At 39.1% G+C, this 16,267-nt stretch overlaps 1 protein-coding gene across 2 annotated transcripts in view; it reads left to right on the top strand.

Annotated features, from left to right (window-relative positions):
- Nucleotides 1-16,267, top strand: part of SPIDR (scaffold protein involved in DNA repair) — a 196,708-nt gene that overhangs the window by 159,882 nt on the left and 20,559 nt on the right. For both annotated transcript variants that reach the window (XR_011677433.1, XM_071419195.1), the window contains exon 11: nucleotides 9,470-9,628. Coding sequence is in view for 1 of the 2 variants with exons in the window: in XM_071419195.1 (XP_071275296.1) it covers nucleotides 9,470-9,628 (159 nt within the window). In the remaining variant the exon portion in view is untranslated. The remainder of the gene's footprint in view (nucleotides 1-9,469; nucleotides 9,629-16,267) is intronic.

The following is a 16,267-nucleotide window of genomic DNA, read 5'->3' on the forward strand; positions in this document are numbered from 1 at the left end:
ACAGTTTTTCAAATCATGTATTTTTTTTTTAATTATTATTATAAAAAGCTAAATCAACAAACTTTACTGATCAGGCATGTTTAGCACACTTTCATTGTTGACTTTCAGAACTATTTAAACTCTCGAGTGCTAAAAATTAAAATTCCCTCTGGGAAATCTTGTAGCTTTCAGTGGACTGGGTTGAAGTCCCCAATAAGAAGTAGTCAATAGGTAGACTGTGGTGACTCCAGCAAAACAACATAATCAATTCCAGCTGCTTTTCTGATTAATCACCCTTATTATTGGAAGTCAGAGACACCATGAATTTGCACAGTAAGCATATCTTTTGAAAAGGAGGATAACAGTTTGTTACCTTAGTTGCAGCCAATTAGTCTGATTCTTCTTTTTTCACCTCTCAGAGAAAACCTGGGACCAGCCACCCCCCTGCTCAGTAGCTGATCTCTACTCCCCAGGCACCCTGTGCTCCAGTGGCAAGGACAACAAATACCCTGATTCTTTTTTTTTTTTTTTTTTTGGTGTACCAGTTTTGCTTGTTCTTTTCAGAAACGAAGTAGTTAAAAGGGATGAATAGAACATTCTGTTTGGGACTTCAGTTTTCCAAAATAAAATATGTAAGTGAGGGAAAGGTTTCATTCAGTTTTGGCATCGCTTTGTTAAGGCAGTTTAAGCCAAGAAAGATTGTTATTCCACAGTGTTTGCTGATAGTAGAAAGTTTACATATCAAACTGCTTTTTTTTTTTTCTAGGGGAAAGAAAAAATCTGTATGAATTTAAGGGACTGATCTCTTATTTGCTTTGCAGAAGAGATTGTTCTGTTAACAACTCATCAAGAAAGAAAAAAAAAAAGATAAACAGGATTAACTGTTTACTTTAAGTGAGCTGAAGTCGGGTTGTTTTTCCGAAGAAGAACACAATGTACTGTTGTATCTGGTTTCCAGAGTGGTGTTTATCATAATTCCTCCTGCAGTGGTTGGTAGAGTGCTGGGAAGGCTCTCCGCCCACTCGCAGCTCGCTCCCTTTCCCTCTCCCATTGAGGCCTCCGGCCAGGACTGCGAGATGGAGAGGGCTGTCCTGTGTGATCTTTGCTGCCTGACACGAGCTGACATTGACCGAGAATAAAATAACAGGGGCCGTTTCCTAGAACTCTCAGTGGACTGCTGAGAACTGCTACCATAACTCCTGTAAACACACAAACACGCTCCCTCTCCCTCATTTAGAAACACACCTAGGACAGGCAGCCACTAACAGGGCTAGAGGAAAACAGCATGAGTGGAAAACACACCCGGCAGGCCCTGCGAGAAGGCGGAAAATTGCCTTTCTCTGCTGGGTAGGGAGCCCTGGCAAGCCTGCACTTCTGCTTTTCTTCTTGGCTCTTTGCTCTGCCCTTGATTTTTGATGAATGTTATACTTTTCTGCTAGTTCAGTGGGATGATGTGGCACTGACACAGCAGAGTGTCTTATTTAATACAGCCACAGCTGTGTAAGAAATCCTGCGGGCTTGCTAAATTTCATTTACCTTTCATGTGCCATAGGAAATGCATGAGCAGTCCAGTGCTACCAAGAATGAGATTTAGGATCATCTGTGCCTGCTGATGGGCAGGGTTTTTTTTTAATACTCACTGCATGTTGATTTCTTGTTTTTAAAATAAAATCTTCCAGGATCCCATTCATGGTACCACTTTTTTATACTTACTCTGCGGTTCAGAAGTAAATCTGGTGAATCCACAAACAACACAGTCTTGAAAGATAAGGGACCCCAGCACCGCTTCTACTGTGTTCTTGCTTCATTCCAGATGCTGTAAAGCCCTCACTGTGGGCTCTGCAGGGCAAGCTGAGAGTTCTCTGAGTCTTGTAGTGTGAAAGAAATGAGTTGATACTGCAGGGAAGCCCTTCCTCTCTAGATATACATATATATAGCCTCCTCCCCTAACTCAAATGGCATCTAGCACACATAATAGGCTTTGTGGACCAGCCCTCCCAGATACAATCGTGTTATTCAGCTATTGCTTTCAGATCACTCTTTGAAGACAGGACTTTTATTCTGATTTTTACGTATAAGGAACTGAGGCGTGGAGGAAACGCAGTGCAGCAAAGATGATGTGAAACGCTGCCAGAACCAGCAACTGAATGCTGATTTTCTTGGAAAGGAGGGTGCTGAGCACCTTGCAAGAAAAGATCTTTTTGGCAGCACCCCACCAACTGTTGGAATTCTTGGATGCCAAAACAATAATTACAAAGTCTTGAGATTAAAAAAATAAACAAAGAACCCCTCCTCAGATTCACAGATAAGTACTTGAAATGACTGGGTGGTAATTACTTGTTATATTTGGAACATAATCTTTCTATTGGACATCATCCATAAGAAAGACTTGCAGTTTTCAACTGAGCAGTTTTCAAATGAGTTTCTGAAATGTACATTTTCACTCTTGATTAGTAAATTGTGACATGCAGGAAAATAGTATTTTTTCTGAATTGTATACTGAAATAACCAAGGGGTTGTGATGGGATTCCATGGTGAAGTAATGGTACGCTGAAGAACCTGTGGAGGGTGTGCATCATTATTTTTCTTACCAACTACAATTAACAGCACAGTGGGTGAAACATGATGGGGTGATCTGATGTGCTTGCTTTTTTTGTTACCACTCAAAATTGGTTTTCTTTGCATAACAAGCTGTATGGAATGGATCTTAGCAGAAGGGCCATAAATTATGTCCCATGGGGGGTTGAGATGCCAGGGGATCTGGAGGGAGGAAGGCCTTACTGTTCCATTGTGGCCTAGCCTTTATACAAACTTTTAGGCAATACTTAGGAAGTTATTTTTCCTTAACTCTCTGTGTCTTCCAAACCAGCTATCGCTATGAAAATTGACTTACATGGCATCATTACTTTGGATCTAAACTATGAATGTAGAACAACTTTAGTATTCATTTTTGACATGGCATCATTACTTTGGATCTAAACTATGAATGTAGAACAACCTTAGTATTCATTTTTGAATCTGACATAAGTGAAGCTATCGATGATACTGAAAATATTTTTCAAATGCAACTCTGTAACTGTTTGAAATTACAGCTTAGGCTCTATATCGTGTTTGAGTGAATGTCAGGAATGTCTTTTTATGGTTTTGAATGTTTTGTTTACTTTTGAGAGAAATTCCATGTACAAATAAAACACACACATCAGCAGTTTCATTCAAAAGTGCACTTAGAGACAGTGTCAGATGGAGAGTTTAAAAAGTTCGCGTGGTGTCACATGAAAACTTCATATAAGAAATGGTTTTTGCAGGAAGAAATTGTCACATGTGAAGCCGTGGTTGTCATGGCAAGTAGAAAAAGCTGGATTTCATGCTACACCAATTCCTGACAAGTTGCATATAGCTCCCACCAGGCAGGTGGTGTTCCATGTTTTGAGTGGGAACATTTGCAGTGCAGTGCAGCCCTGTTCTCCACCAGCACTCTGAGCATTGCAAAGGTAGCTCTGCTGACACCCTTGGCTCATGCAGGTCTCTTCCTACGCACAAAAGCTGTTTCCCACAGAAGTGCTGCTTCTTCAGGCCACAGGCAGAAAATAGTAGGTGGAAGGATTAACATGAATGAAGAAATGGAAAAAGCAATCAGCAGGCAGGGGATCAGGAAAGAGCTTGTGGAAGTGGTATTTGATTTTCCAGTTTGTGTCAAACTGTGTGATGATTCAAGGAAGAGAATAAAAATAAGCAGTTATTAACAGTTATCTTATAACTTACACTCTCACTCCATTTTTTAACATATGTATAAAAATTGTAATGAACGGCAAGGAAAATCCAAAATGGGGGACTTGGTATAGTTCCTGTAGTGAGTATTTGCAAGTGTGTTACAGAAATCCTCTGCTAGGAGATGTCTGCAAAAATAAAAGTTTCCTTTCCTGAGACCAGAGAGTCCTCTGCAACATATTTTCTATTTGAGATGCTGAGATAAGACTAGGTCATTGCCCTGGTGATACTCCAATCATGTGCAGTTTCCACCAATACTTCTGCCAGGTCCAGCACTCCAGAACTGCCTTTTACTTTCTTTTCTTCTGGGCCCTTCCACAGTTGCCAAATAAAAACATACATGATCACAAACTGTACTTTTCAGTAGTTTTAAACTTCCAGTTTTCAAAGCAAATTATCACTGTTTTGTTCATGTCAGTTCTTCAAACCAGAGCATCAGGCTGGGTGCTAGAAATGTCTGTACTTGGACCAGGATTCTTCTTCTAGCTTAACATTCCCCTTATAAACTGGGAACAATGGTGCTTGTGTTTTCCTCTGTACCTTTGTGCCTCTGCAGCCTATGCAGAGAAGGAGATAGTTACCATCATCATTAATTTGTATTTGTAGCATTCAGTCCATAGTTGTGTTCTGTAGAGCTTCACTCACTTTTTATTGGCAGCAAATGGTATGGATTTTAAGCAGAAAACTCTAAATCTTGTGTCTCCCTGAAGAAGGATAGAGTGGGTACATTCTTTTCAAAAGGGAGCATAAAGGAACTTATTATATGCTTTTAACAGAGAAATACTAGTGTTAAATAGGATATATATATATATAAAAATAATAGTGTTAAATTAAATTAAAATAAATATAATATAGATATATAATAGTGTTAAATAGAGAAATGTTAGTGCTGAAAGGGGGAAGATGGACAGTTGTCCCTGTGTTCTGAGTTTGATTTTTCAATTACTATATGGGAATGGTGAATGCAAGGAGTTCATAAGGTAGGGATAAATTAAACCCAGCTAGGGTGGTGTCCTGCAGGTTACAATTTGAATGTGAGCCATATTAGCAGGAGTTAATCAGCTCCACCTTGAGACTTGACCAGACAAGTTGCTGGATTGGAGTTGTGTAGGTAGTGTTGTGCCTCTGGTGATGCAGGGAGAGGGGGTTTTGTTTGTGTGTGTTTATGTTCGTGTGCTTTATGCCTCTGCTAGGACCGCACCTCACAGAGATAAGAAGTCCTTCTGACAAACAAAACAGCAGCAGCTGTCTCATGGATGGTGAAGATAAAGAATGAGCAAATATCAGAGCTAATACAAGTCAATTAGTTTTCAGGCATTTTCCCATTCCCCCCTTTCACTCCCAAAGAAAGAGCAACTAAGGAGGTCTGTGCAAAGTGCTGCAAAGGTGGTGGTGTTGCCAGCTTGCCTGGCTGTCCTGCTCCTCGTGCTGTACTGCTCAGCTTAGCTGCCATGGAGAAGAGCTGCCCTGGGCCACACAATTGTCCTCCTACCCAAGGCTAAAACAATTACGTGTTGGTTAAGGTCTGCTCGTGACAAATTTCTGCTGTTTGTTTTCCAGAGACTCAGTAAAGGCAGCGTCAGTGTAATCAGTCTGCTCTGGCCTCCCTGTGCTCTCATCTCCTCTCCAGGCAGATCTTCCTTTTCCTAATCTTTTCCCCCCAACTGCTGAGGAGGCTGGAGGTGACCAAAAATGGAGGCTTTCATTGCCCTTACCTCTCCAGAAAGCCAGCTGCTTGATAAAAGGCAGCAGTATGGAGAGAGATGATTTTTCATGCATAAAAACATAGTAGTAAAAGAAGGGCTTACCCATTACCCATGAAGAGTGACTAACTGGGAGAAGGGCATGGCATTAATCCTGTAATCCCCTCCAGATTCCTACTGGGAGACATTTTGTCCTAAAGATCAGCACAGTCATAGAAATAATGCAGGGCAATCAGTCTCATCTTCCTCCAGCCCCCATCCTTGCTTCTGGCTATTAGCAAATTAACAAAATCTTCCCAAGCTTTTGCATGAGACTTACTGTGTCATTACATAAAAAAAAAAAAAGCTAAACTCTGCCTCACTTCTTATCATTCCCTATCTTCTCCCCCTTTGCTATTACCAATGTGTCATACTTCACCTTTTCCTTAGTCTGCATCTCCTACATTTGTTCCTCTACTGGCTTTCCTGCTACCCCTCTCTCCAGGAGTGAGTTCTCTGCTATTTTTCATGACACATTTCAGTTTCCAAACCCATATTTTAAGTTGAGGGTTTTACACAGGGGTACATCCTGTTGTCCCAAAAATAAAGATAGCACCTATTTCCTCCCTGCACAAGCACTACTGATTAAATTTGAGATGTTGCCTGTCTTTTTTTTTTAACATTTCAGTACTATGCATGCTGACAAGGCATTGGTAAAGGTATGTTTAACCTTATTAACTGATACAAATCCAAATTTTATGAAAAAGAGGTATTTCCTATAGATGTGCACAAAACATGAATGCTGAATTCCTGGGGGGCAGATACTCATTTTGGCTTTGCAGCTTGTCTCATAATTTTGATGTTTGGGTTTTCGTTGTGGTAGTGAGGTTCAAAGAGGGGGAAAAAGTAATGGGACAAGCTGTTGGCTTTAATCACAGTTAGACTGCCTGCTAAAAATTAATTTGTGAGAACATTTGCTGTAATATGAGAGCAACTCTGCAACATGGGAAAATAATCCAAATGCACTGTTCTTGGAATAAAGTGAAATCAAGGGAAAAAAGAGTACTGGTAAGGAGGTTAAGGTCCTGAATCAAAAGGCTCTGAATGCAGCTGAACTACTGTCAGTGATCTGACAGCATGTACAAAATCCATAAGAACAGAACCAGTTCCAGAGAACAGGAGGGTAGTTCTCCAAGTGAATTGCTAAATCTGTTGTGGGATACAGCTGATTTCATGATAGTCATTAAGTGGGAAAATCAGTTGTCCCTCAAACACGTATAGCATTTCAAGATTTTGCCATCATTCATTGATACTGTTTGAAAGGGAAGCTGGGAGAATGTGTTTGGGAACTTCTATTCATGGTGTTGATCTGGGATATTTCTCTCAGTCTGCAATTGGGCGTCTGAAGGGTTATTAATGAAATTCTGACTTCTAAGTGAGTGAATACACACATTTCATTTTAAATGCATGTTGCAGAGAAACTGTGACTATCTTCTGGATACTGTTAAGAGCAAGTGTAGTAAATAGAGTGTCTGTCTGTGCTTGTGTACGAACCTGACAGAGCAAAGGCACTTGGAATCTGCTGCTGTGTGTTCCTTCATGATGCCAGTAATCATGAATGTATTCCCAGTGTGAATGGGAACATTACTGATAGAAGCCACAAATGGCACAGTTCTTCTCTGCATTGAGCATGGCCATGAGATGACCATTCTCCTGTCATGTGAGCTGGGATTCCTGCATGTGCTGCACACCTTGGACAGCTGGAGTGGCAGCTTCAAGGAAAACACATCCTTGCCTAGAAGCAGTACTCCATGCAAGTAGCAGTTTACTTTTAAAGAGTTGATTTTCAAGAAACTCAGATGATGATGATGCTGCTGCAGATGATGATTTGGCTACAGTATTTTTTGGTCAGATGAGCTTCCTGTCCTAGCCATTTATGTGCCACCACAAAGGAATGGAAATATGTGGTCAGGGATGCGGGGTGTTGAGATTCCCATGTCTGACAGAAACCATCTCTTTGCTTGACTTAAAAGGACTTGGAAAATGCTCTTTTACTGACTGATGTCTTCAGCACCAACCAAGCTAGTTTTATTTGGGCAATTAACATGTCCCAGAGGACTTAATATGACCCTGGTGCCAGCTAGTCTGAGACTTACTTGTGTTCAGTTATGTCTCACTAAAGATTTGAGAAATTCCAGTGATCAGTTAAGAGACTGCTGAACTGATCTGATCTGAAACACTAACACAGTTGGCCCTTCTTGCTCTGAGATACAGAGGCCTAATTTTTCACAATTAACAGTCAACATTTTGTTAACGTAGGCAAAACTGTTTGGTTTGTTTTTCCGGTTCCCCTCAATCTGATTTTCAGAAATGTTCAGAGAATATGAACTCTGGTTTTCCAAACATAAAAATATCACGGGGAGTTTCAGTCAAATCAGTTAAAACTCAGGGGAGTTCTTAACTGAATTCAAAGTCCTAACATGGAAAGCAGCAGGCAAACATAGTTCTTCTAATTTCTTTTGGGTTTTTTTCTGATGATGACTGGGTTTGTATGGGACCTTTGTAGCTGGAGGTATGGGGAAAATATGTGAGTCTTTGTTTGTACCCAGTCCTATCCCTCCCTGTTCCTTACAACCAGCACTAGCATTTGGAAAAATGAGGACTCTTAGCTGGTGCTCGCACAATTGCTGATGTAGGAAGACCTTTGGGTTGTATCTTGTATCAAATGCAGCCTTCTTGAGGGTCTAAGCCAAAGTTAGGCACTTCATAATGAACAAGGAAAGTGTGATTAGGGCTCTTCCATGTGCCTACATTTCCATGTGAAGAAAACACATGGATTTCTTCAGTGTAGGAGCTCATTTAGCTCATAAATGTATTTTATAAAGATACAGTGACTGCTGTTGAATGCTTTCAGGGTGCATGTACGTTACAGGATGTGTTCCAAAAGCAGTTGGAGTTGGCTTGCTGGGAACAATGGTGCCACTCTGGGGAGGGTAGTTTTGGCATGTACCTTTGAAATGAACTGAATTCTGCTGCCTGGTGCACCCCTGAGTTTTATTTGGAAACGAAAATGTGTGTGCTACCCTCAAAGGTAATTTTTGTTTCCCTTTGAAAAGTTTCCATGCTTAACTGTCTCTTTCTGAGGCAATTAAAACCAATCTTGTAGACAGGGGCCTCCTTCCTCCAGCCCTGCATGATTCATGCTATCGTGGCTTCTCATCTCAGGTGCAGAATCTTGTGAAATGTGCTTTTGACTATCTAAATGTATGACATCCACTGATTTTGCCTTATCTGTTATGACAGTACTATCTTCTCAAAATGCCATCAAGTTGGTTAAGCAATACTTCCCAGCCCTACAGCCCCTACTTCCATAGATTTTAATCAAATTGTTTGTTTAGCAGGTTCTTTAATTACCTTCTTAAAATAGTTCCTCTGGGCTTCATACCCAACTCTCAATATAGTAATCTCCAGTTTTATGTTGTTTTGTATAGTTTTGTTCTTTAAAGAAAAATTGATGTTTCACTCTTTTTTGCATCCTGAGGACTCTTTTTAAAAAAAGAGTGTGGGAAAATGTAATGCTTGCTTTGCCAGTCTCGGTGATTATTACTTGTGAAATATGTTGCTTTGCTTACTTCTAAGCAGAGTTTTTATATTTAAACACACACATATTTATGTTTCTGTCGTTGTTCTGTCTTTACTGTAGAATTCACCTCAAGTAAGGCAAAAACTCAATTTTATTCATTTTTAAGTACACAAGCCACATAGTGCATAGCAGTTAATTAACCTAATCCCCAGTGCAAGCCTTGTACTCTTTGTTTCAGTCATGCTTCTCTGCTTCATGGCCCTGTTATGTCCTGAAAATGTACATGAGAAAACCTTTAAAGATGTTGGGTTTGTTTATTGATACGTTACTTGATAGGAATTCTGCAGATACTGTGTAGGATAAGCCCTGTCCTGAAGCTTGTAACATTGTTTTCAGAACTTTGCTCACTGGTTTGTTATGAGCAGATGCCAGTGAGTAATGGAGGAATGTTTTGCAGGTTATGCCTCCTTGTCCAGGATGCCTATGGCATGTTCAGTGAAGTGCAGCTGCAGTCCCTGAGTTCCACAGATGACGTCGAGCAGTACTGCAGGAGATGGGAAGGAAAATCTTGCTGCTTAGCCGGAATGAAGATTTTGCAGAGAACTACGAGAGGAAGGTGAGAACAATTAATGGAAGAATATGTTGCTTGCTGTGGCAGGCAAAGATTATCTGCCTTTTTATTTATTTCTGTGACCAACATTCTTTGGAACAACTGAACCTGGCTTTGTTCAATCAAATTGTCCTCATTGCCACTTTTGGGGCATCCAGCTGTGCTTGAGCCAACCATTCTCCAAAGTGAGCTTAAATAAGCTAATGCACAAATACACACTCAGCAGAGTAAGGAATTTCTGTGTGCAGTATTCCATAAAATATGAGTGTTTTCTTCCTCTTCAGTAGATGCAGAGACTTATAAACGTTAGTTCATCTCCCTTTCATTGCAGAACTTTTTACTGCACGAAGTTTTTCTACAGTCCTGCCCAGTATGGCTTGAACTTTGAAGCACAGACTTTCCTTTAGTATATTAGAGCCTAATTCTGTTAAATCTATATGGGTTTAGAACCACAGTTTAAGTTTCTTAAAAAAAATCTTGCAAATCTTAAAGCCAATCTTATTTTGGAATAAGAATGTCAATAGCTTTATAGAAAAATTCCCCCAGGTAAATAACAAATTGACTTATGGTACGTCTCAGATTTTGCTTATTCTCTGATTCCTCTTACATTGTTCAAATGAAATATCTTTAGTCAAGAAAAAAAATTAAATAGATCGATTATCTTACAGACTATCTTTCTAAGAAGAATGATACAATGTTCTCATGGGGACCTATATAAATATAATTAGATTGGTTCAGTTCTCAACATAATTTATTCGTACAAGCATCCGATCTAGATAAGCCTTTGCTATTAGAATGGCTATGGTATTTCTGCTGACACTTTTTTTCCTGTTGAAAAATGCTGTTTCATCAAAACCAGAATGTTTCATGGAAACATTATCTATTTTGGAGACAGCTTTGTTGGGAAGATTTTTTTCAGGTCCAGAGGGAGTGAATATTCTTTCTCTTATTCTTATTTCATGAAAACTTTGAAAAAGTCTCATTTTTGTTTCATATTGGAACAAAAACAAATTTCAAAGCTTTGAAATGTTTAGCAAAATGGAATTGTTGTTTTCCAGCCAGCCCTATTCAGTACGCTTTTCTTTTTATGTACTTGCAGTGTTAATTTTCAGAGCCTTTGGATTTCAAGCCTACTTGCATTTTTATGGATCTTTAATAACAAACACGTCTTCTTATTTAATTATTTTGTTGGCTTTTTTTTTTCAAGTTACATTTTTTCCAAACAAATTAAATAATGGCTTTGGAATTCTGGATACAAATGAAGTTTTACAACTGGCTGCTGGTGCTTCCAGTACTCTGCCTAACTAATAAGAGACAGACTTTTTCTAATGTAAATTCTGTTTCAAAGCAGCAGTAACTTACTTCTGGCTATTCTGAGGACGTTCAGAAGGCACACTGCTGAAAATGCTGGTGGCTCAGCTGGAGCTGTGCTGGTGGTAGCCCTGCTAGGGAACATTGAAAGAAAATGGGTATAATGTAGCTTCAGGGATAGTGCAGTGGTTAAAACGTGATTTCACTGTACAAGATGGGTGGGTGGGGGAATTGTTCAGGGATTCGTTTTTTTCTTAATTGTTTAAGCCTAAGTTCTGCTTTGTAACTTTTTATTACTTTTAAGTGTTTGGGACACATTCTAGGTGTGATGGAAACCACAGCAAAGCCATAGCTGAAATTAATATGAGGGAGTACTTACTCTCAGAGAGTGTAATTAAGCTGTAGAACTCATTGCCACTGGATAAATGGATTTCCAGAGCCACTGGTGTATCCAAGCACATGATGGGTTATGCCTGTGAGTGCCCAACCTTGGCTTGCAGCACATGAGTGAGTAAGAACTATGTGGTCTGCCCTGCAAGAAAGAATGCTGCCTTTTCTTTTTTTTTTGAGAACGCCAATTACTTTTTGGAAGGAGATGGCTTTGAAACTGTTTGTTCCTGGAGTCTGACAGTGGCTTTTAAAGTGGATAAAAGGGAAGAAAATGTAGGAAACACAAGGGAAAAGTAATGACTTTTTTTGTGTGTGCCTTTGAAGCACATGATCTGGAGAAAGCCAGGAATGGCTAATAAGATCCCATATGTTCATGTTGTCCCACAGTCACATGGATTGTAATCAGAGACAGAGTGCTTCCTCAGTCCCTCTGTGAGACAGAGGACATTTGCTAATAGATACAAGAGTTTTGCATCAATGGACCACTGTTACTGTTCAAAAAATTTTCCAGGCTGTCATCCATCCTCAAGTATTTAATTTGAAGAACTATTTGACATCATTCCAGTAAATGCAATTTTAAAATCAATGTTGTAAGCTGAAGTTTCATTTCAAGGGCTAAACACCTATGATAAAGGGTTTTTTACACCCAGGGGAAACCCAGCTGAACACATTACTTGATCTTTGGAATGAACCTGTACTGTTAAGGAGTGCTAAAGAAACTAAACACATTTCTTCTCTGATAAGAAAATACTTGTGTTCCAAGAGAAAAGTAGGATAAGAACTTACACAACCATGTCCTGTCTTGACAGAGATCAGCTCTGTGAAAAATTGGAATGATAATGTAACCTTACATTGAGAGAAACACTTTTAATGTTGAATATTGGTTTTCAATATGCTTTGACAAATAGTAGGGTCTTGTCGAGATCATTTGAAGGTCTTTTACTGGTTTAGGTGCTTTTCAGAGCCAGACCCTTACCCCACATAAAGCACACTCCCCTAAACCATCCCTGCAAGAAATCCTTCCCTTTGCAGTACAGTAAAGGAAGTGGCGTTTCCCTTTGCAGCCCAGTTTCTGGCAATCCTGTAAGACAGAGGGACATGGCTGAGTCATGCAAGAGTTGCTCGTTCAGTGCCTGATTTCCAGCAGTTCTTCTACTCTGTGAGGCTGCTGGGTAAAGTAGGAAGCTGGAGTGTGGCAACTGACTGAACTTGTGTGGTTCAGTATCTGTTTCCTGACAGCTTTTCTCTTCACCCTCTCATCCATACTTGCCACCTAGCCTTTCCTACAACTATTCCTTGGCCTGCATGCTCAGAATCAGCAAAAAAAAGAAGAAAAGAAGTACAGTGGTTTAAAGGGAGAAGACTGAAAAATATTCATTGAAAGGCTGCTGGTGGTGTTGTTTCCTTAGAGGCTCTTGTTCTCACCCTCACCCTCCCACTGTCTCATGTGTCAGTCTTAAATTCAGTCCCTTGAGGAAGAGGAAGTGAGATTTTGGGGGTGTGCTGCTAGAGGCAGGAATGCTGGTTAAGAATCCATATGCAGCACATGCAACCCCCCTGGTTTTTGATAGGTCCCAGGCATGTTTCAGGTATGTCAGGTATAACCAGGAACTAAATGAATGCTCAGGGGCTGAGCACTCACTAACATGCCTCAGGAGTAAATAACCTATAAATTGTCATGGTTCCTGCTTCCTACTGGAAATTAATTTCAATGATCTAAGATAATCTTTGGAGTTAGAGACCTGTCTTTATCGACAAAAAAAAAAAAAAAAAAGATTTTTTTAGCCCTACCTGGAGTTCCACACAGAGTAATAATTTGGATTTTGACAATTTGGGTTTTTCACCTGATTTTCCTACCGTAGAGTTGTTTTACTGCTGAGTATAACAGAGGTACCTGCTTCTTCTCTTTATGCTTTCTTACGTGTTAGAAATACGAAGAGTTTCTCTGCAGTAGAACAGAAAGATAACAGCAATTTTAAAATGGATGGGGGAGAAAGAACACAGGGTGTCAGTACAAATTTTGTCCCTAAATTGAAAAAATTGTTAATAATCTTCAAAAGAGGAGGCAACTGCTGCATGTAGGATGCTAAAATCTACACTGGTGTTGGATAGGCTAAAACACTTTGAAGGATACATCAACTCATAAGCTTTGACTCTTGAGCCAACATTTAATTCATGGCAGGCTGTATTATCTGTTGCATTTTCCTCTGCAGTAAACAGGCTCTGAATATTGAGCTCATCAACCAGTGTTATGTTTTTCTGAGAAATTTCTGCATTTTCAAATAAAGCTGGCTTCTGTTGTTTGTCATTTTGAACTTTCAAATGTTAGGCACTGAAATGTGAAATCTCCCTGTATGTTTGTAGTGGTCACTATTGTGCTTGAGGGTTTTCATTCTTTTCTAATTTTTTTTCCCTTTTTATTAGAATCACATACTTCTCTGACCTCAATTTCTCTCATTTTTTCCCCTTTACTCTTCACTTTATACTTTCTCTTCATTTTGTTTTGCCCTCAGAAGAGAGGACCACTGCTAACTGCTGCACAAGTGAGTGTTTCAACTGCTAGCCATTGGCAGGAAATGTAATAGTAAGAACTCTCCCCAAAGCAAGGAGGTCAGAACTTCCTTCCTTTGGTTTTCCCTCCTCCAAAAAGACTGCCATCTGCAAGATCCACCCACGTCTCTGGGTTCTGAGGTCCTGAAACATTTCAGTAATTTCTGTGGTTAAAAGTTGAGTTTCATTTAAAGCACAATTTCAGTAATCACATTGATGTTTTGACTATATGCGTTATTTTTATAGTCATTTCTATGGCTGCTTTTGTATCAGAAATGAAGTTTTTTATTTCCTGAATTTTCTATATTTTAATAAACATGGACTGCTGCTTGTATCTTAGTGCTTGTGTCATTAATCTATTCAGTAATCAGCATTGGAGAATAATATAGGCATATCCATATTGAATCAAAAGTGCTTTTATGTTATAATTTCAGTGACTTCATGTAGTATGTGTAGTTTCTAATATACTGTAGAAATATGACTTACTAAAGTATGTAAATCATTCTACTATATGATTCCATATATCTACACAAAACCTGGGGGGGAAAAAAGAGGTCAGCAGCCATTCCTCCCTGTTCATACTTTGACAAAGATGCTGGTTTAGTAGGCTCAGACTTTTACTTTGTGATTTTGTTGCTTTTATTACTCAAGACTAAGAAAATGTGGTGTTGCATAGTTTGTGCACTGCAAGATCTTACTAGGTCAGTTAAAGGGAGGAAGCCTACAGTGTCAGCTTTATGTTTGGATTTCTTGTCTCTTGACAGTTGAAGTTTATGCAGTCTAGGTGATTATTAAGGAATTTCTTAGTTTTGCAGAGAAGGCTAGGAGTTGCTTTATTTTTGAATTCTTAATAATTGAGACTGACACTGCCAAAGAAAACTGGTTTGGTTTAGACAAAAAGTTTAAGTAGGAGAGGAGGAAGCAGAGAAGTTCCAAGTCCCGAGTCCTCGGAGCAGAACTGTGGAAGATGTTGGAAGAGAATCCTAGCATCTTTCTGTTCCTTGCTATAAACCTTACATAGTGCTCCTTTTTTCCCTGTTTATGTGCCTTCTTTTCTCAATACTGCTGGTATTTTCTCCCTCTAGTATTTTTTGCCTGAGCCTGCTATGATTATTAAAGTTGAAAAATCCCCCGAACTATAAGCTGTATGTTAAAAGTTAGATCAGGCATGGCAGACACAAAGTTCTTGGACCAGAACTGTATCTGAAACTTCATGCTTTTGAGAGAAATAAACAAAATCTTCTTATTAGGTTATGAAATAAGTTGTCAGGTCAGAATCAGTGAAATGCAGTTTTGAAAAATCAGAGTTGTTTGACTTTTGAAATACAGCTTGTAGTATGAAATAAATGGAATTTCCACAGGATTAGAGATGTTCTGATAGTGTAAATACTGGTGTATCAGTCATGCATTTAGCCTGTTTAACAGTATTAGATCTTTAAAATTCTCTGCCTGATGTCTGGGTACACAGGAGGCAGTTTGCATTTATGGATACAGAGAAAAGATATACTGAAGTTTAGCAAGGAAAGGTTAAGAGAGATGTCTTTTGAGGACATTGGCTAGTAAAAATAATTAAGGACCCAAAAACCCCCAATTTTGCTTATTATATACACACGCATATATAAAATTGTATACACACACATATATAAAATCTGATTTTATATATAAGCAAAGCTTGAAGATGTGGGTTTATAAAAGAGAGGCAAACCTACCTGTCACAAGTCCAAATTTCTGTGGAAATCTTTACTGTAACACTCCACTGGAGTTACTGGTAGTTGGTGTTTAACAGTGGAAATATACATATTTGGGATGGGACAAAATTTGTTTTACCAAACACAGAGTTGAGCTGGCATGGAAAGTAGAGAGTTGAATCTGTCATTTAGAACCTTATAGATGATTTTGTCCTTTTCCTGATATAGATTCAATCTTTTTTTTCAAAGTTGTAGAGTACTACAATAGAGCCCTGGTCTCTGAAGTAAAAGAAAAAAAAGTAATTCAAAATACTTTATATATTCATTTTTCTTTTTGATCCTTGAGCCTGTTTCTTCTCACTTCTTACTCTGCTTTTCCTTTCTTAGAAGTCTGTCCTTTTGTGATTTTTTTTCCAAAGTAATTAAACTCACTGAGCAAAATTTAAGTATTTTTATTTTGTCTTATGTATCCAGAGAGGCTCCATATGCACATGGGAGCTAACCATGCCCCTTTGCTACAGCACAGAGCCAGCTGTTCATCTCTTGTCCTGACTCTAGAGCTGAAGAAGGCTCCACATATTGAATAAACTGCACCCATTGTTCAAATCAGATTGAAATGGAGTTTGAGTGTTACTTGGCCAGTGAAGGGAATTAATTTTATTCTTTCTGTGAGGAATAATGATCTTCTGCAGAGGAGGATGCAATG

Source organism: Agelaius tricolor, unplaced genomic scaffold, assembly GCF_023055355.1.
Source record: "Agelaius tricolor isolate 1412-34295 unplaced genomic scaffold, bAgeTri1.0.p SCAF_2, whole genome shotgun sequence".
Lineage (NCBI taxonomy): Eukaryota > Metazoa > Chordata > Aves > Passeriformes > Icteridae > Agelaius > Agelaius tricolor.